The following is a 21,755-nucleotide window of genomic DNA, read 5'->3' on the forward strand; positions in this document are numbered from 1 at the left end:
TTGGATTGAGATTTAGAAAGATTACATAGTTTTATAGATTTCAACATGTTATGACTTATTAAATATATTGTTTTAAAATAAGTGAAAATATTTTATGCACTATTTATTAGAAAGAAGACTGTAAACTTTTAGAAAATATTTAAAATTATAAGAGCTAATAGAAAGATAGTAGAAATGATGGTTGAATAAAGAAAACCAGAGCAATTTTTTTTAATCTATTAAGAGTTTATATATAGATTGTAGTTTCATATTTTCGTGTAATATTAGTATCTTGTTTTTTTTCTTAAGTTTAACCAACAACAAAATTCAACAGAACAACATTACTTATTCATGAAAAAAGAGTTATGAACTATATATGAATGTCTATATTGCCTCTAAAAAGACAAATATTTCATTAAGTATTTTATATCTTACTAAAAAGTGACATAAAATTGATGTTAAAAATTAATTCATCAAATTTATAAACTTTTAATATCAATATTATTTTTATAAGTTGTAATATATTTTAATTAAATAATATCGAAATTTGTTGTTATTATTAAAAACTCTTGATAATATCAAATAGTATTATTGAGAATTGTTGATTAAATAATATACTATTTTTTATGTAAAAAATGGTTTCAAAATCCATCTTTAAAATTCTAATCAAATACTCTCTCTCAACTCTTAAACTATATAATATAAAAATAGATGTTAATCTGTTTCAAGTGCGCATATATACAAATATTACTAAAAAATATTTATATTTCAATTTGAGAAAAAGTGAAATTAAAATATTATACAGTATTAAAAAGAACATTTCACACCAGGTTTATTTCCATACAAAATAAAATAATATTTTAAAAATAAAATAATTTCTAAAATAGTATAACTTTTATTTTCTTTTTGAAATATTTTATGAAGAAAATAACCTTTTTTTTAAATAATTTTTTTTTATGTTAGGCATCATTATGTAACTTGAGATCTCAACTAGGCTGACACATTAAGTAACAACAATCATTTGTCATCACATAACAAAATATTATTAAAAAAAAAAATACAAAAATATGGGGAGACTAGACCAAAATTCATATGTTAACAAAAACGATACATAGGTAGACTATACCTATTCATAACAAAATTATAAGAACAAACTAGATGGAAGTCTATCTTACTAATAAAAAGATTCTTTATGAATAAATCCTAAATTAACCAACTTATCTGCAGACGCATTCGCTTCACGAAAAATATGAGTAATCCTAAACCTAATTTTCGCACAGTAATTAAGACAAGTATTCCATCGATTACGAATCATCCAAAAAACATTTGTAATAACAGTAAACGCAACAAAAACAAAAACAGAAAAAAAAGTACTTCTTTTAATGTAAAAATAGTTTCTTATATTATATTTTTTTTTGGTGAAATTAAGTAAGAAAAATATATAGAAAATATAAAAGGATATATAAACATTTTTTAATAAGAAAATGAATATTGTTGAGAAAGAAGGTTAAATTCACATAGCACAATATGTCCTTTTCCAACATAAAAAGTCAGATACAAAAAGTTTTTAAAAAAGAAGATGAAGTATAAAAGACTAAGTAGCCAAACAACTTTAGAAACAAATACTTCTCCCTCATGTGATAGATAAGGAGAAGAAAAAAAAAAATCTAAGTAAAAAAACCAGCAGACATTTTTTAAATATTTTATTAATCTAAGTGAAAAAGAACAAGCAAACATTGATACTCAATTTAAATATTTTATTATGTCATTCATACTTCATTAGAGTTTTTCTGCCTTGCAATACGTGTGTATCTTGGTATCCAATTGGTTATATTTTAAACAGAAATAAATTATGTTAGAGTGTTGCCGCCGCCGTGTCTACTGTGTCAAAGGCTATGTTTACACACATAAATTATTTTTTCAAGTTTGACCAGTTAGAAAGTGAAAATGAAAAGAAACAGAAAAATATGAAATTAATATATAGAAAGACGTTACTTTTAAAATACACCGATTTATAATATTTTAAACTTTTTCAATATTTAAAGTTTATAGTTTAAGAGTTGTAATCTCGAACAATTCATAATTCTAATATATAAACTTTTTAAAATCTTAGCTTCACAACATTATCTCGAGTGACAAGTACTTGGAGATACGTAATGAGTTTCTAAGTTGACATTTTTTGCATTTATTTACCATCCAAACATAAATTATATACTACTCAAATCAAACATGATTAAATAAGTAATTTAGAAGGTAAAAAACATGCATGTAAATAAACTATTCTTTTGCAATTTTTTTATAATTTTTATTTTATTGTATTACCTTACTTATATTGTTTTTATTTCTATTTTAGATTAGTCTAATACTTCTATTTATATTATTTTTTATTGTTTTTTATTTATTTATTTATAAATAACTAATAAATTAAATGAACATAAACAATGTCCATACACATTAAACGTGTGTTAAATGTGTGATTTACTGTTTAAGTGTCAAAATAAAGTTTTCCTAAACATTATCATGCACACACACAAAATTGCTCAACCATGGTCTATTGGCCTGCTGCAGCTTGAACAAAACACACACCTATGTGGTCTAAGCATCTGCACCCAACTACCAGCAGAATGCTGCATACCAGAGAGCAACCACTTTTGTTGCTCTGCTACATTTAAAAACTCTGTTGCTCTTCTCCTCTGCTAAGGAATTTGTACTTGTTCTTCCTTTGGCCCATCGAATTTCTGCTTAGCTTTACACAACCTTCCATGCCTGCATATTTGCTGCCATTTCGCCTGCATCTACAAGACACCTTCCCCAACAGATTAAACCAGCACAAGTACATGTTGCATACACAAAAATGGCACACATAACGATAAAATCCTTTGTATACAAAGCATATTATCATCCAATCTAAAGCTTTCCTTTACATCTCCCACAAAACATACCTTTCCCAACCATCAAAAGCAATGATTGGATTAACATATAAATGAATACATGCTACAAATAAAACAAAATTCCAGCTGCCATAAAACATCTGGAAGTAACTAACTGCTAACACTGAATGTAGGAGTTGTTGTACAACTTTCTAGACAACATTAATCCTCCCAAGCATATGGAGAGCCTTAACTCTGTTCTTACAACTTAATGCCTAGTAAAAGTTGACTCATCCAAGTGCTTGTGAGTTTGAACTTTATCCACCCCATCATAGTTGTGTATGGCATTCACCAAGAAGTGCCACTTGTATATTGAATCCAGCAAAAACACATTGTGTTGTCATGGATTTCTGCCATTGGTATATTGAATTCAGCAAATACACATTATGCTGTCATGGATTTCCCCCTGCAAAAACAAATTCCTTATCTGCGCCTATGTTTTGGCCTTCACTCCCTTTACACAAATAATTTCCTCTTTTCAACACTACATACCTACCAAAGCAGCACAAATACCTTCCCTATTCCTTTATGATTACACTTCCTCTACCTTATACATATAAGAAACATTCTTATATGTTTACAAAAGTCCCCCCTTATGCTTACTTACACTATCCTACGATTAAAAGATTAATGCATCAAACTTCGTTTTTATATCTTTTGAACGTTAAATCTTTTGGGCTTTATTTATTTACCTTTCTCAGGCCTAATAAGCTCAGTTGTATGTAATAACTTTGTATATCAATTGTGCATGACAATGTATATGCATACAAGGAAAATAATAACAAAATTCTTCTCTCTTATCACGAGTGTACTATGTATTTGTCTTGTTTGTTGGGACACTCCAAGAAATGCCTAAACTCAAGATGGTATCAGATCGGGTCAAGTCTGTTATACTCCGTTGCCATGATTGTCGGTTACTTTGAATCTTTTCTTTCCTTCTTTTGCTTTTCTTGTGTTTTATCTCATGGTTGGACAACAAGATTCCAATAATGAATTCAAGAATGATCAACAAAATCCATCTATTGCTTACTACCTACATCCACAAGAAAACCTAACCATGATCATAGTCACGCCACATCTCGATTTTATCTCTTGGAGTAGAGTGATGGAGCGTGCATTAGTTTCGAAAAACAAGTTTAAATTCGTTATTGGAGAGGTACCGCGGAACCATTACGATACAAAAATCAGTAATGTGATGATATATATATATATATATATATATATATATATATATATATATATTCTTATATTTTGAAATGAGATGAAAACCATAAACTTTTTTAATTTATTTAAAATATTTAACCAAGAATATTTGAGAGAAAAAAATTAATACATGATTCAAATAACATGAATTTTATAAATTGTTTTATATTTTTAATATACATGTATTACCCTTAAGGTAGTAGTCATTAGATTAGATGCTAGGAGAGATTTGAGTAGCATTGGTAAGTGAAATATAGAATCATAAGAACAAATGTATCTTTAAGAATGGGAGAGTAGTTTTTTGGAGGTTTTTACTTTACTTCAAATGAATTCCTAGTCTTAGGTTATGGCTAAGGAAAGATTGACAGATTTCTCTTATTTAGATTGGTGTTTGGATCCTCTGTGTTGTATGAAATATTAAGAATTGACGTTTTGTAGAATTTTTTTAATTATATGTCTAAGATTCTTATATTATTTTGTGCATGTTATTGTCTTTACAATTAATGAGGCTATGAAAAGAGATTGTGACTCTTAGATAAGTTAGTAGGGTTTAGGGTTTACATGTTTGAAGAAAGTGTACTCTCTTGTTGAATAGGCTTCATTGGGACTTGTTTTTGGGTGAGGGAAGTTGACTAGTAAATGTTATTGAGATTTTTTAGTTATTTTTAGTTGACTCGTAGTTATTTTTAGTTGATCATAACCATTTTCTATATAAAGGTTGGGACACATCCTTGAAGTGTCTCATTTTATTTTATTTATTTATTGTTATTAAGAAAAAACCTTAAAATAGTAGCATTATTAATTGTTTATACACTCAACCCTAAAACTTAACTTGAACTTCTATGTTATGGACAAACCTCCGTCGTTACATTCCTCTTTTCTTCTGGTAACTGGTGTTTCCCATTCTTGCACAAGTTCCCCTTATCATTATACCACTGTTTGCTCCAAAAGTTCTGCTAAAGACACAGCCTTGCAATATCGAAAATTCCCTAGCTACGAGTATTTTTATTTTTTTTCATCCATGAATAAAATTAAAATGATCATTTAAGGGATATCCAACAAACCGTATACAAAAGGAGTACAAACTATGGTGAAAAATACATTAAAACACTTAAAAAATACTACACCCTAACTGCAAAAAACCTCTAGCAGAGAAACCTCTGCTGTACCTTGGAAGAACCAAACCCGTCACCATACATTATGTACCCTTAACATTTAAACATTACAAGCTACATTACACACGAGCCAACAGTATTCTGCATAAGCCCATCCCCACCCCACCCAAGATACATCAGCTTTGTTTAACCAACAACAGAACAATAAACCCCTAACAACACTACATACCCCTGAAGAGGTAAGTTACAAAACTCCATCATGCAGAAAAACATACCCAATACAAAGGAAAACACAACAACAGCCTTATGCAGGCAACACCATTATACATTGTTCTGTTGCCTACTAAGCTCTCATACTCAGATTCGGTACCTGCACAGAGAAGCTCCCAAGTTCTTGGACACATTGCTGCATATAAAATTATAGGATAAGATTACCTCCCTGCACATTTCCATGACTATACCTCCATTCACCACCCAGCACCTCACCTTTCATGTATACAACTTTGCATCAGTTTACCAAAGACATAATGCACCCTTTCCATTCCTTTTCCAGAAGCTATTTCACCCTACACGCCTTCTCTCCTCCATCCCACAACTATATAAACCCCCCTACTATAATATTTTCTTTACAAGTGATTTAAGACACACCTTAGGTTTTATACACCACTATGAGAAACTGAAGTATGCTAACCTTATAACCAAACCTTTAATTGTGGTGAAAATCTATTTCTAGTCTACTCTTCCATTTTTAAATAACCTTATTTCTTTGTTTACAAATCTCTTCAACTAGTACACTTTACACACTGCCCCATATTCTATTCACATAAGCTGATTCCTTATGTAGTCTAAAAGACAAAATGTGGTTTTGCCAAACTATGACCAACCGAGACCACTCAAATTCACTGAAAGCATGGACACCAAACATGCCAAACTTCCTACACTTAAAAAATAAGTGACTATTTACGAGTATGGCTACCCTAAATAGTTAGTTTTTACATGCAATTTAATATCCATAAAATAGATCTACCGTTTAACGATTTCAGCAAGACCATGTTCATTTTTCTTTTTAAAATTTGTTTAGGAATTGTAAATCATTTTCGTGTTCAAACATAATGGCTCAATACTGTTTCTTCCACAGAAGCAGTAGTGATAAAATAACTTCTCATAAAATCCCTAGTTCTTCAATGATCTCATATTTAACAGTAATTTGTTTTCGACAATTATGTATCTTTAAATACTAATATGAGATCAATGAAATTCCTTTAGTTGTCGGCAAATTAATGGTTGAAAGTCTAACTAAAGGACTTTGTCAACCATTATGTTCGTTCGTCTGCAATGGTGCATACAGCATTGATATCCAAAATCACACGACTTTGATAATATAAGAAAATGCTTTGCCTTGCCCTATTATGAAGTAACAATTTTAACATCGGCCACCTAATATCAATAACATATGATAATTACTGCATATGACTAATTATAAATGAATTGATCAAATAAACTGATCACAAGAGGTTCTAACTGCAGAATTTGCAATCTGGTTGACAGAATGTAATAGGAATTAATCACAAGAGTTTTGACTAATATAGCTAATTTACTTAAACTGAGAAAAACAATAAGGAGAATGAGAGTGATAGAGATCTGGTAGTTAGAAAGGCTAATCAGATTAACACAAGTCAAGCAAGCAATATGTTATTTTAAGTAATGAACTAGTTGCCTTAATCCTAATGGATCATTAACAAAATAGGATTTATGTTACAAGTAAACTAATTAAACAAGTAAATAAGTAATATAACATTACAGAAATTTACTCAGTCAATCTAAATTTCTAGACTCGGCAATTTTTTGTTACAATAACCATGCTTGAGCTTTTAGTCCTGACTCCATTTACTATAATGGCTTTAAATAAGATCAGTCTTGGTTGGAAATATCCATTAAAGCTAATGATACTTAGTTGTTCTGTTGCATTATTTTGATGGATAATATAATATCAAGTGGTATAGAAAGTTGCAAAAGTTTCACATTGATCATAGAAAGTAGTTATATTAAGATATATATTATATAATTAATTGGGCAGGTTTCACTTCATAATCTGTTTGACACAGTTTTGGCAGCCTATTCCAATGTTTGATCAAATCTTGGGAGTACTTGTTCAGATATGACATCACCAACTTCCTTTAGTTTATTGACTTTGTTGAGTTCAAGTTGAAATAAAAAAGGATAATAATTAAGAAATGATCCGAGTTATGATGGAAGCTGGTATGACTAGTATATAAGGGATTACAATACTTACTTGCCTACCAACCAACTAAAGCAGAAATTCATAAGTGTATCTTCTTGCAAGGCACAGACCAAGGAAGTAAGTATGGAAAGCTCAGGTGAGGCGAGGCACTTGCCTCCACTCATCTATGCTCTGCTGTTCTGCATAATTTCTAGCATTGCTGCTGCTGATAACCATCCTTACTATGGAGGCCAACCATACTCTAATCCATATCAAACATCACCTCCCTACTATTACAAACCACCTCCTTATCAACCCAAATACCCTCCATATGAGTACAAATCTCCACCTCCTTATCAACCCAAATACCCTCCATATGAATACAAATCTCCACCTCCTTATGAACCCAAATACCCTCCATATTATGAACCAAAATACCCTCCTTACAAATCACCTCCTTATGAACCCAAATATGTCTACAAATCACCTCCACCACCTCCTTATGTCTACAAATCACCCCCACCACCTCCTTATGTCTACAAATCGCCTCCACCACCTCCTTATGTCTACAAATCGCCTCCACCACCTCCTTATGTCTACAAATCACCTCCACCACCACCATACATTTATAAGTCTCCTCCATATTACTACAAACCTCCTCCATATGAATACAAGCCACCACCATATAACTACAAACCTCCTCCATATGAATACAAGCCACCACCATATAACTACAAACCTCCTCCATATGAATACAAGCCACCACCATATAACTACAAACCTCCATACAACAACTACTCCCCTCCTCCATATGAATACAAGCCACCACCATATGTTTATAAACCTCCATACAACAACTATTCACCTCCTCCGTACGAGTACAAGCCACCACCATATGTTTACAAACCTCCATACAACAACTATTCCCCTCCTCCGTACGAATACAAGCCACCACCATATGTTTACAAACCTCCATACAACAACTATTCCCCTCCTCCGTACGAATACAAGCCACCACCATATGTTTATAAACCTCCATACAACAACTATTCACCTCCTCCATATGGATACAAGCCACCATCATCTCCTCCATATAAGTAAAAATTTCCACCGTCTCTCTCGCCTACTACACCGTTACGTCTGTAATCCAACTCCTTCTCTATCACCTTCACCACCTCTTCCATGTACATTACTGCGAGTCTTCACCTCCACCAACATATTATTTCGTCTATACCTCACCCCTGTCACTCGAGTATTAAGTTAGGGGTTTAAGCTATTTGAAGCAATTAAATAAGATTCAACATTGTCGCAGTTTGTTGGCCAAGCTTTGTTAATAATATATGGTCTGCGCTATAGCAAGAGCCATACATGGTCTGCACCAGTTTATCATTTTTCAAAAAAAATTCATATCGTTACATGTATCCCTATTTCAATAAAAGATTATTTGTCCTTCTATTTTTAACTTCTATAATACAACAATTGAACAAGATATACGACTCTGATATATAAACTTATTTCTAAAATCAACTTCTGAATATCTGGAGTGACAACTAGTTGAAGAGAGAAAATGAGTTCCTGATTTGATCTTTTCCGCATTTATTTACCATCCAAACATAAATTATATACTACTCAAATCAAACTTTTTTTTTCACCGAATAATAAATAAAATTAAAAGAAACACGTGTCCTAACCTTTATACAAAAATGACAAAAATATTTATATGATCCTAACTAATTTAAGTAGAAATGCAAAACATATTATCTATGAAGTTCAGACACACCTTTTAAATGGCGTGTCGGTATCCGATACGAGTATCGAACACAAACACTCGTATGACATCTGTAGGACATGTATCCGTGAAGTGTCCAATTTAAAAAGTATTTGTTAGATTTCTGACAATTCTAGTATAATTCTAACACAATTTTAAAAAAGAAAAATACATTAATTTTCTAAAAATTCAAATTTTATTATATAAGTTGTTATTATGATTATAAAAATAAGAAACAAATCCTCGTGAACCAGTCATGAAAAACATCTTTCTGTTCCAAAAAATAATCTGGAACATACTTGTGCACATAAATCTATATTGTCAATTTATATAATTCATAATTATATAATATATAGATTCGTATCCCCGTGTCCTACATTTTAGAGATTTTATGTATCTTCGTGTCCGTGTTATATCAGTATCCGTGTCAGTGTCTTTGCTACATAACATATTAGACATATTAATTTTACTGTTATGAAAGTCATCCCAGCCAGATACATGCTTACAAACTAGATCTAACAAACATAATAAGCAAAATTCAACGGCTCAAAAATCCAGATAGGTGTGCTTACTCCTTTTATATGTAAAATTAGGTGACCCATCTCTGATCATTTGCTCAACAATAACAACACTTCTCAGTAAACATGCAACATGCTCTTTAACATTCCTTCATTCTACACAGCTAAAAGAGAAAAACAAGATCGTTTCTATAATAATATGCAATAAGATAACTTCTCCATCTTTACCTACAGTTCCTCTCACCCCAATTTTGCACCATTATTGAGAGCATATTGAGGCTGTTTTATAGTTTTATTTTAAACTAACCTACATTGCTACCACTTTTTCACAACTAAACAACTATTTACCATCCAAATTGAACATTCGGTGCCTCTCTATCTTCTTCTATAGCAAGTCTTGTAATCATCATGCACCTCTCAACCTCACATTTCCATAATCAAACATGATTAAATAAGTAGGTAATTTAGAATGTAAAAAGTATGCATGCATATAAACTATTTGTTCTTACAACAAGGACCAAGAACACTTGAAACGGGTTAATCAAGACTAATCCTTCAATCTTGGGCTGAATACTGTCTTGGGCCGGGTACTTCTCTCCTTGATGGTGCTCTCGGCTTCTCCTCTCGGGTGGTGCTCTCGGCTGCTGCTCTCGGCTTCTCCTCTCGGCTTCTCCTCACAACAGGTGGGGGGTACCTGCAAGTCGCTCCGATGCCAAAGTCAGAAAAGGTTTAATGTTCATGAGATAAAATCACTCTTACCTTTTTCTTGTGTTGACCTCCTATTTATAGGGTTTCGTTGATGGGCCTTCAACAGTATTTTTGGACTTTCTTCTCACACCTCTTTATTACTTTTACACCCCCTTGTGCAAGTTCCTTATTTAAATTGGGCTTTATTATGATTTTTATTATCCTTTCAGGTTTCGGTTTAAACCTCTCAGTTTCAACCTTTTTCCCTTGTTTATTCAATGTTGTTCTCGGCCTAAACCTCTCGGTTTTAGCCTACCAGTACACTAGCCCCCGAGACAAAAATATTTTTATTTCAAGTTTTTAAAGAAATATTTGTGTCTTAATATAATATAATAATTTTTGACGTTTGATTTGATTTGATATGGAACGCTTTGATTTCTGCGCTTTATTTTGCTGAGTTTTTCATGACTTGACAGGAACTTGCTATTTTGACCGTTAGATGACATATGTTTGAATGGTGCCACATTGTTTATATCGTTTGAAATTCTAGGGTTTTGCCTGGGCTATAAATAGGTTTGCCATTGGGTTTTTTATAATTGTGTGAGCTTTGCTGCTGTTTAGAAGGAAGCATATTGTCAATCTTCGTTCAATTCTTGCGAAGGTAATGTCTCTTTCAAGTTCTTCTACTACTGATGAATTTTCAAGCGCGGGTGGTGAATCAACTGGCCGAGTGGTTCGAGAAGAAGTTCCTCCTGAGTCAAAATCTTCTTCTGCTACTCCATCTTGTATGAATGATTCAAGTGGGGCTCCTGCTGTTGATGTTCCACAAGAATTTGGATTTGTCGTACCCCAGAAAAACCTTCGTCCTGGTTATCAATGGGTCAATCCTAAAGTCCGAGAGTATTTCTCGAAGTATCGTTCTGCTAACGAACTTCGGAGTTTTCTTTCCCGTTCTCAAATTTATTATTCTGATATTGAAAATGATATCATTTCATTTCGGCGTGTTGGTGATGTTGATAATGTGTGTCATGGCCGAGAGGATGATAGCTATGAATTTTTTTATTTTTATGCTTGCTTTTTCAGAGATCTTCATATTCGATTGCCTTTGAACAATTTTCAAATGGGCGTTCTTAATTTTCTTAATGTTGCTCCTACTCAGCTTCATCCTAATGGTTGGGCTGCGATGCAAGCATTCAGTATTTTGTGTAAATTATTGTCACTTTCTCCTAGTCCTTCTGCATTTCTATACTATTATAGCTCTCGGCCTGGTAAACGGCCATGGTGGCTATCCCTTATTAGCAAGTCCAATGTGTGTTTTCTTAAGCCTTTTACGTCGTCGTATAAGGATTTTAAAGGAAGTTTTTTCAAAATTCTAATAGAGCCACTAGGAAGAGAATATTTCTTTAATGGAAATTCTCCAAAATTTCCTCTGTATTGGACGAAAGATCCTGTGAAGTTTAACTCAATATCCTTTCATTCGATGGGTGTGGCCGATCGTCACGTTATTGAAGTTTTTAGTCGTTTCTCGTATCAAGTTCCCACTCGTGCTTTGCTTCAGTTGTATACTTCATCACATCCCCGAGAAGATCTTACTGGTATGTGGTTATTCCGCATTTTCTTGCTTTTTAGGATAAGTTTTTTAACTTTGCTAAATTTTTTATTGATTTCCAGCTCTGATGGCAAGTACTAATCCGAAAGCTCGATCTTACTTTTCGAAACTGCTTAACAAAGTGGGTGATGTTACTCCCCGACGCGAAAATGTGGTAAATCCTGTTGTGGAGGTAGAAAACGTGGAGCCAGTTGCTAATGTTGACGTGGTGGAACCGACAAGCAATGTTGATGTTGCTGGTCCTTCGAAGAAATCAAAGAAACGAGATAGGAGCAGCAAGAAGTCACACTCATCTTCTCGGCGCCATCGCCATAGTGGAAATGTTTCATGTGAACCTCTTCCCGAGACGATTTTTAGTGCTACGAATAAATATGCAAAATTCGTTCAAACATCTTTTAGTGAATCAACTTACAATATGCTGAAGAATATGGATGCTGCTTCATTAGCGGATTCTGTTATTGAATTATCAAGTAGAAATCTTTTGATTGGAAAAATGATGAAAGAGAAGAATGGAAACTGCGTGTCGTTGTCCGAATTTGAGAAGCTGAAGAATGATGTTGCTGAGTATAAGGATAGGATGAACTCTTTATCATTGGAATTAGAGAAGGTGACGAGACAGAAAGAACAACAAGAAATCGAAAATGAAGGTTTTGGAAAAGAAATTTTTGATTTGAAGAATGAAAACCTGAAATTTATAACGGAGAATGCTCAATTGTGCAAGGAGAATCAACTTTTGACCGAGAAGGTATCGGCGCTATCTTCTGCTAATGAATCTGACAAGAACACCATCAAACTTATGGATGAGGAGATTAATCAGCTAAAGACCAATGTTTTTGAAGCCGAAAGTTTTATATTTGAACAACACAAACTTGGCTTTGAGAAGGCTCTTCAACAAGCAAAATACTTTTATAAAATTCCTATTGATGAAGGTAATTTTGATGTTAAGAAGGACTTTTATAATGGTGAGCTAGTTCCTGCTAATGAGATTCCAGATAATGATGCTGAAGATATTAATATTGAAAATTAGGTATAGGGTTTTAAGGTTTAGTTTGTCGGATACTTCTCGGTTACTTGTGAAGAAGTATAATTGTTTTGGAATGCTAAGCTTGTTGGATATTTGCATTCGTGATGTAATTCCTTTTTTTGGGAACTTTTGTTAATATAAATGTTTAAGCTTTTGTGGTTATCATCGTAATTTTATCTTTTGTTATGTTCTGATAATTCTGTTATAATCGTTGAGGCTTGCTAGTTTTTGGGTTCTTTTGTTGAAAGCGTTAGAAATGCTAGAATTATTTGAGTTTACCTCTCGGTTTTAATGATTATTAATTTAAAGATGACATTTTGTTGGAGCATGAAGATATTGACTGTTATGACTTGGACCTTTCGGTTTTTTTTTTTTTTATTTAGTCAAAATTGTGAAGTATAAAATTATTAATAAAAAACCTTTAATTTATTAAGGTTGATTCATAATTGATATATTATTGACTGGAATATGCAACTGTCGGTTTAGTAATGTAAGTTGTACAAGTGACTTTCGATTTTTGGAATTGTGTTTTAGCTCTGATCTTTCGGTTTTCATGTGATTTGAAGATTTTCAAGAATGAGAATTATATTTATGTTTGTTCGGGAGGGATTTCACCTGTAATGAAAGCATCCAAGCCCGAAAAAATTATGTAAATCGATTCTCGGGTGGGATTTCACCTGGAATGAAAGCATCCAAACCCAAGAAAACTATGTAAATCTATTCTCGGGTGGGATTTCACCTGAAGTGAAAGCATCCAAAGCCGAGAGTTTATGTAGTTTTATTCTCGGGTGGGATTTCACCTGAAGTGAAAGCATCCAAGGCCGAGAGACGAAAAATGTATATGTACATAATGGAAGATAACAAAACGGATTGTTTCTTGAGAATTCCTCTTCATTATATGATAAGTAATTTACATCCATTCTAACTAAAATAAAATTTTAGATGACTTGCATTCCAGGTTCTCGGTATCATTTTCTCTTCCAAAGTTTCTAACCTATAAGCTCCATTTTGTAAGTTTTCTAGCACTCTAAAAGGTCCTTCCCAATTGGATGCCAATTTTCCATGTCGTGGATCCTTTCGAGCATCAGTTCGCATTCTCCACACCAGATCCCCTTCTTTAAAAGCCCTAAATCTGACTTTTGCATTAAATCTCTTCATTGCTCTTCGTTTGACTGCAGTCTCTTTTATTTTTGCTTTTTCTCTAAGTTCTTCAATAAGATCAAGATCGGTTCTCAAACACTCATTGTTGATATTCCAGTCTTCCATTTGTCTTCTTAATGTGGGTTCATTAACTTCTACTGGTAACATTGCGTCTGTTCCGTAAGTGAGATTGAACGGCGTTTCTCCAGTTGATGTTTGCGGTGTGCAACGATACGCCCATAAAATCTCCGGTAATTTCTCTGCCCATAATCCTTTAGCAGTCCCCAACCTCTTTTTTAATTGTCCAAGAATAACCTTGTTTGCGGCTTCAGCTTGTCCATTCGTTTGTGGATGTTCGACCTAAGTGGTTGTGGGCTTGATTCCCAAATCTGCATAAAATTCCATAAGTTTTTTGTCAATGAATTGTCGGCCATTGTCACTTACAATAGTATGTGGGATGCCGAATCGACATATTATATTTTTCCATATAAACGTTTGGACTTGCTGTGTCGTTATCTTTGTCAATGCTTCTGCTTCTATCCATTTTGTAAAGTAGTCTACAGCTACTATCATGAATTTTGTTTGGCCTCGTCCAAGTGGGAATGGGCCAAGTATATCAATTCCCCATTTTGCAAATGGCCATGGAGATATGATTTCTTGCAACTCCTGCGCTGGGGTATGATTTAAGCTCCCAAACTCTTGGCATTTTCTACATGTTTTGACATAAACTTCACAGTCCTCTCGGATTGTTGGCCAATAATAACCAGCTCGACAAACCTTTGTTGCCATTGTTCGAGCTCCACAATGCAGTCCACAAATTCCTTCATGAAGTTCTTTGACCACATACTCTGCTTGTTCTTTGGTCAAACATTTTAACAAGGGCACAGAGTATCCCCTTTTATATAGCTCATCACCAATTAAAATGAAATTGGCGACTTTCTTTGCTATTTTGACATCCGGCTGAACACCTTGCTCCTGGGTCTTTATGATTTCGATGTATGCGTTTATCTAGTCATCTTTGGCTGTTACAATATTGAAGCATTCGTCGAGACTAACTGTCAGATGACTGAGGGTTTGTTGTATGATGGAATTGTGTTGCACTTGTCTTTGTTGGCTTGCTAACTTAGACAATGAATCTGCTTTCATATTTAATTCTCTTGGAATGTATTTCATCTCGGCCTTGTTAAAACATTGCATAATATTTAAGACTTTATGATAATATTTCATTAACAAAGGGTCTTTTACCTGATACTCCCCGTGCACTTGTCCCACCGACAACTGTGAATCCGTTTTGCAAAGGACATTTTCCACTCCCATGTCTCTGGCTAATAACAATCCTGCAACAAGAGCTTCATATTCGGCCTGATTGTTGGATGTTTTGAACTCGAATTTGAGCGCCATTTCGACTTGGAAGTTATCGGGTCCTTCAAGTACTATTCCTGCTCCGCTTCCTCTTTTGCTTGACGCGCCATCTACATACAAAGTCCACTGGTCCTGTTGTGCTGATGTTGGCATCTGAATGATAAAATCTGATGATTCTGAAAGTATGGTCGAAGGCGTCTTGCAGCATACACTAATGTTAGGGCAACTCTCTCAACTTTGGGATATCTGGTTTCGGCATTTTGTAGGGTTCTACTCACAAAATATATCGGTTTCTGCTCTGGATTTTCTTGGATTAAAGCGGCTCCTATTGCTGCATTTGAAGTAGCTAAGTAGACTATGATGGGTTGATTGGGTATAGGTTTTACTAAAACTGGAGGTTCAGCCACCATGCTCTTTATTTGAGATAAAGCTTGCTCACATTGTTCACTCCACACAAAATTTTCAGATTTTTTCAACAAGTTTATAATCGGTTTAGTTTTCTCAGCCAATATTGGCAGAAATCTTGATAGTGAATTCAACTTCCCTACTAGCCTTTGTACTTCTTTTAGATTTTTTGGTCTTCCCATCTGCATGATTGCCTCACATTTGTCAGGATTAGCTTCAATTCCTCTGTTTGTCAACATAAATCCCAAAAATTTTCCTCCTCTGACGCCGAAAACGCATTTTTCTGGATTAAGTCGAATATTGTATTTCCTTATTTGAGCAAACACTTCTTCAAGGTCTTCTAGGTGTTTCTGTATCTCATTTGATTTAACAACCATGTCATCAACATACACTTCTAGGTTCTTTCCAATCTGTTCTTTAAACACTTTATCCATCAATCTTTGGTATGTTGCCCCAGCATTCTTCAAGCCGAAAGGCATGACTTTATAACAACAATTTGCAACATCAGTGGTGAAAGCTGTTTTCGGGATATCAGGTGCATACATCTGTATTTGATTATACCCCGAATAAGCATCAAGGAAACTCATCATCTCTTGGCCAGATGCCCCATCAACTAGTCGGTCTATGTTAGGCAATGGATATGTGTCTTTCGGACAAGCTTTGTTCAAATCGGTGTAATCTGTACACATTCTCCATTGTCCACTTGGTATACTTAGCTTCTCGGATAAAACACGTGGTATACTTAGCTTCTCGGATAAAACCAGCTTGTATTAACTTTTGAGTTTCTTCAATTGCTGCCTGTCGTCGTTCTTCTCCTAACTTTCTTCGCTTTTGAGATACTGGCTTTGCTTCCCGGCAAACAGATAATTTGTGACACATTACCTCTGGATCAATTCCAGGGATATCAGACGGCCGCCAGGCAAATAAATCCTTATTACTACGCAACAGTGTGATAAGTTTGCTAAGCAATTCATCAGGCATACTTCCACTGACATAAGTGCATTGTCTGTCGTCCTGGCCTAACAGTACTGCTGTCGTTTCTTCTTTTGGTTCCAGTCTTTCCTCATTCAATCTGGGATCCAAGTCCACCATGGCTACTATTTTTTCAGCCTCTTTATCCATCTTCAAATTCATTTTTAAACCTGCTGCATAACATTCGCGAGCATCTCTTTGATTGACATACACTGTAGCTATTTCTCCTTTTTCTGTTGGGAATTTCATGGCCAAATGTGGTGTTGACACGATTGCTCCTAACTTATTTAAGAAAGATCGTCCTAGCAACACATTGTATGATGTGGATGCGTCCACTACCAGATATCGGATTTTAATTTTTCTAACTTTGCTACCTCTTCCAAATGTTGTCATCAAATCAACATATCCCTTTGTGTTAACTCTTTCGCCTGAAAAGCCAATGATTTGTTCTCGAAAAGGCACTATGTCTTCTTCTCTCAAATGTAACCTTTTGAACGTATCCCAAAACAAGATATCGACCGAACTTCCTTGATCAACCAGGGTCTTCATGACAGCATATTCGGCTATTTCAACCGTGATTACCATAGGATCATCATGATCTGGATCAATTTCTTGGAAGTCTTCGTCTGTGAAAAACATTGGTGGTAAAGTTCTTCTTTTGAAAACATGATTAACAGACCTGATATTTCTCCAATGTTGCTTTCGTGCAGATGAGGATTCCTTCCCAGAAAAACCTCCTGAGATCGTATTTATAAACCCCCTAACCGGTCTTCCCAAACTTCGCTCTCTGCTTCGTCTTACTGATTGAGTGTTTTGATAGATTCTATCTCTTCTTTCGTCTAGCCTTCCAACCTTTCTTTCGTCTCTTTTTTCCACTTGTTTTTCTCTCCTTTCCAACCTTTCAAACCTTCTTTCACCCAGCTCTCGCCCCCTCGTATCTCTCTCTGGACTTAACCACACTCTTGGATTTCCCCTTTGAACAAAACGTTTTAACTGTCCGGCATGAATCAACTCTTCTATTTTATCTTTCAACCCAATACATTCTTCTGTATGATGACCATGATTTTTATGATATTCACAATGTTTGGTGCGGTCTGCCCTTTCTGGTGTTCTCGCTTTTCTTGGTGATGGTATTATTTCGGTTGCCATGGCTTCCTGTAAAATTCTTGTTCTGTTCGTATTTAGAGGTGTGTATTGCTGGAACTTTCGAGCTCTGAATTCTTCTCGGGCTCTTCTTGCAACAGGCGGATGTTCTCTTTCTGTCACCCTCTTCTCACCTCCATCAACCCTTACTTGGTTTCGAAACTCCCTTAATTCTTCCATTTGCATAAATTTTGATGCCCGTTGCCTTAGTTCATCCAGATTGATCGCAGGTTTCTTGCAAAGACTATCGGCAAATGGTCCCGGTTTTAATGCCGTTATCATATGATGCATGGTGACCTCTGGACTAAGATTTCGGATTCCCAAAGCAACCTTTCCAAAACGTTCCATGAACATTCTTAAAGACTCTCCTTTCTCTTGTCTTATGTTCACTAAGGCGATTGACGTTAAATGATGAGGGCGACTAGTCGCAAATTGAGCACCGAACTTTTCTATCAACGTATCAAAACAATCTATACTCAAAGGTGGGAGGCGTGTAAACCAGCTCAATGCTGCCCCTTTCAGAGTTGTAGGAAATACTCTGCACATAACAACATCATTCCATGTATACAAGCTGATTTGAGTAGTATATATTGCAATATGCTCATCAGGATCCGTACTTCCATCATATTTGTCAATGGTTAAGTTCTTCCAATTGTCAGGCAACGGAGTATCGACTATAACATCATAAAACAGATGTTTTCTGGAAGATGTTCCTGCACAAACCCCAGAGTTTTCAAGCCATCTTCTTCTGGTTTGAGAGTTTTCATTATACATCCTCTCGTTCACTTGTATCCCTGGTTGGACAGTTTCGAAAGATGAATTCAAAACCGTTTCCTCTTGTAACTTTCTCCTCATGTGTGCGTTTTCGGCTCTTAACATACTCAATTCTTCTTCATTATTCTTTTTTAACATCTCGAATTCTTTTTGTAATTGGACCAACATTGCCATTGGCATGTTAACATTGTCTTCCCAATCTCCACCTTGTTCTCCTCCTTGACTCATCTTGTCTTTAACCCTTCTCAACTGACCCTGGGCCCCACGGTGGGCGCCAAAATGTTCTTACAACAAGGACCAAGAACACTTGAAACGGGTTAATCAAGACTAATCCTTCAATCTTGGGCTGAATATTGTCTTGGGCCGGGTACTTCTCTCCTTGATGGTGCTCTCGGCTTCTCCTCTCGGGTGGTGCTCTCGGCTGCTGCTCTCGGCTGGTGCTCTCGGCTTCTCCTCTCGGCTTCTCCTCACAACAGGTGGGGGGTACCTGCAAGTCGCTCCGATGCCAAAGTCAGAAAAGGTTTAATGTTCATCAGATAAAATCACTCTTACCTTTTTCTTGTGTTGACCTCCTATTTATAGGGTTTCGTTGATGGGCCTTCAACAGTATTTTTGGACTTTCTTCTCACACCTCTTTATTACTTTTACACCCCCTTGTGCAAGTTCCTTATTTAAATTGGGCTTTATTATGATTTTTATTATCCTTTCAGGTTTCGGTTTAAACCTCTCGGTTTCAACCTTTTTCCCTTGTTTATTCAATGTTGTTCTCGGCCTAAACCTCTCGGTTTTAGCCTACTAGTACACTATTCATTTACTATTTTTTTATAATTTTTATTTTATTGTGTTCTCTTACTTTATATTGATTTTATTTCTATTTACTATTCTAAATTAAACCTGTTTAAGGTATTATTAATATTTTAAACCTCATGTTCTAAGAGCTCATTTGGGTAATATAGGATGAACCAAACCCATAACGTTTCCTTGGCTGAATTTTAAAACCAGACTCGAACGTAATACATCCGGCTCTATTTTTTTTTTTTTTTATATATGAATTTAAATCCAAATCGAATAAATAGATTACATTAGAAGTTTAGATCTATTAAATTGGATAAACTGATTTAGATTTTTAATCTAGTTTAAATTTAAATTTAGATTACGTTAAATTTATATCCATTTAATTGATTTAATATAGATAAAATTAGTATTAAAATTGAGACTATTATATATAATAAATTCATTTTTTATTTAAATTAATTAAGTTGATATATTTTTTAAGACTAATGGTTAATTTTGAGAGAATGGGGGATCATATAGAGTACCTATACAAATTGATTCAAATGGAAAATACAATTATTGAATAATCTAATTGTAAATAAATATAAATCCTTATCTCTTTCAAGTATTTAGGGTTATTCATATAGGTGCTAATACTAGAAAGAGTGAGTTGTGGGAGTCTCTCTTGACTAAAATAAAATCAAAACAAAATTGTCTAAATGAAAAGGTAAACACCTAACTTTGGCTCTATGGTAAAATCGGTGTTCAGTGCACTACCTATTTATTATTTGTCCTTCTATAAGGCTCCTTGTATCTGTTTGTCAAGCAATCACAAAAATTTAAAGAAAATTCTTATTGGATTGGGGAAAGAGAGTACTAAAATAACATGGATTAGATGGAAAACCTATATAAATTCGTTGTATTTGACGTTCCCTAATGTGAAGATTTTTCTTTTTTGAGTTTTGTAATTCATTTTTTCATCTTCCTGATTTTTTTATGGGTTATGTGGCTTCCAAAAAAAAATGAAAAAAAAAAACACAATCACTACCAGTAAAAAAAACTTACATCAACCACCAACTTTCACCACCAGTCATCACAATCAACCACGACAAGCAACTACCACAACTTGAAAATGAAAAAGACACACACTCTACAAAATTATATCAAGAAGTATAATTTTATCACACAACTACAAACAATGAGAATATATTTTTTATCACCAAAAGAATATAATAAATTTATATATATTAGATAAGAATGTTTAAAATTTTGGCTCTTAAAAGCACGTATTCTTTTGCCTTTCCAACACAAAATACAATTCCTGGTTTGTACATAGGAAAATGATATCCTTTATAAGAAGCATTCTTATATGTTTACAAAAGTATATCCTTTATTTTATTTTATCAAAATAAAATAAAATAAGACATTCTAAGAATGTCCGAAACTTTATACTTAGTCTCAAAGTTCTACCAATCTATTATGAGTCAAAATCCACCCAATACCATCAACCAACTACCGTGCTAATAACATACATTATTCCTATTATTGCCACCCAAGTACCCCTCTTATGCTTACTTACAGTGTCCTACTATTAAAAGATTAATGCATCGAACTTCTTTTTTATATCTCAAGCAAATTGCACCCCTCATATAGTGCCTTCTATAAAAGTGGATTTGTCTAATCACCCAATTTAGCACATTTCCTCATGTCTTAGCTCCTTCTCATCATTTACTGCTAATTTATTCCTTCAATACCTACGCCACACTTACATATCTTCATATATTTCATCCACTTTTCAAGCATTCAGAAAATATTAAATTACCAATATAAATGCAAGATAACAATAATTTATACTCATTTATAATCTAGAAGAAATAATGCATTTAATTCTAACTGGATTCAGTCTCACATCACAGTGATATCAATATGACAACCAAATAGCTTATTGGAAGTATGTGTATATAGTCTGTCTATCTAACAGTAAGGGCAAGTCTTCATTAGTCTCGAATGGTAAATAGGTTTGAGAGAGCTAACTGGAATAGCAGTGGCGTTGAGAAAAGCAGAGTATGACAGCTGGAAAAAGGATTTGGTACAAGATGGAGATGATAAGGAGCAAGGCAAAGCTTATTCA

At 34.2% G+C, this 21,755-nt stretch overlaps 2 protein-coding genes across 2 annotated transcripts; one reads left to right on the top strand and one right to left on the bottom strand.

Moving 5' to 3' along the window:
* The first annotated feature begins 7,532 nt into the window (after window positions 1-7,532).
* On the top strand, window positions 7,533-8,903 carry LOC137810412 (uncharacterized). Its single transcript, XM_068611656.2, has one exon. The coding sequence runs from the start codon at window positions 7,593-7,595 to the stop codon at window positions 8,547-8,549; it is 957 nt and encodes a 318-aa protein (XP_068467757.2). The 5' UTR covers window positions 7,533-7,592; the 3' UTR covers window positions 8,550-8,903.
* A 6,763-nt stretch (window positions 8,904-15,666) lies between these two features.
* Window positions 15,667-19,078, bottom strand: LOC150023009 (uncharacterized). Its single transcript, XM_090297263.1, has 2 exons — window positions 16,723-19,078; window positions 15,667-16,640 (listed from the first exon to the last, which is right to left on the bottom strand). The coding sequence occupies exons 1-2, from the start codon at window positions 19,076-19,078 to the stop codon at window positions 15,667-15,669; spliced, it is 3,330 nt and encodes a 1,109-aa protein (XP_090153389.1).
* Window positions 19,079-21,755: the final 2,677 nt, after the last annotated feature.

This window comes from Phaseolus vulgaris, chromosome 11, assembly GCF_051622355.1.
Source record: "Phaseolus vulgaris cultivar YP4 chromosome 11, ASM5162235v1, whole genome shotgun sequence".
In the NCBI taxonomy this organism is placed as follows: Eukaryota; Viridiplantae; Streptophyta; class Magnoliopsida; order Fabales; family Fabaceae; genus Phaseolus; species Phaseolus vulgaris.

Excerpts from the sequence above, each read along its gene's own strand:
- LOC137810412 (XM_068611656.2), top strand. The coding sequence starts at position 7,593 with ATGGAAAGCTCAGGTGAGGCGAGGCACTTGCCTCCACTCATCTATGCT.
- LOC150023009 (XM_090297263.1), bottom strand. The coding sequence starts at position 19,078 with ATGAGTCAAGGAGGAGAACAAGGTGGAGATTGGGAAGACAATGTTAAC. Across the intron at positions 16,641-16,722 it reads TCAAAAGTTAATACAAGCTG|ATTACACCGATTTGAACAAA; the intron begins GTTTTATCCGAG and ends GAATGTGTACAG.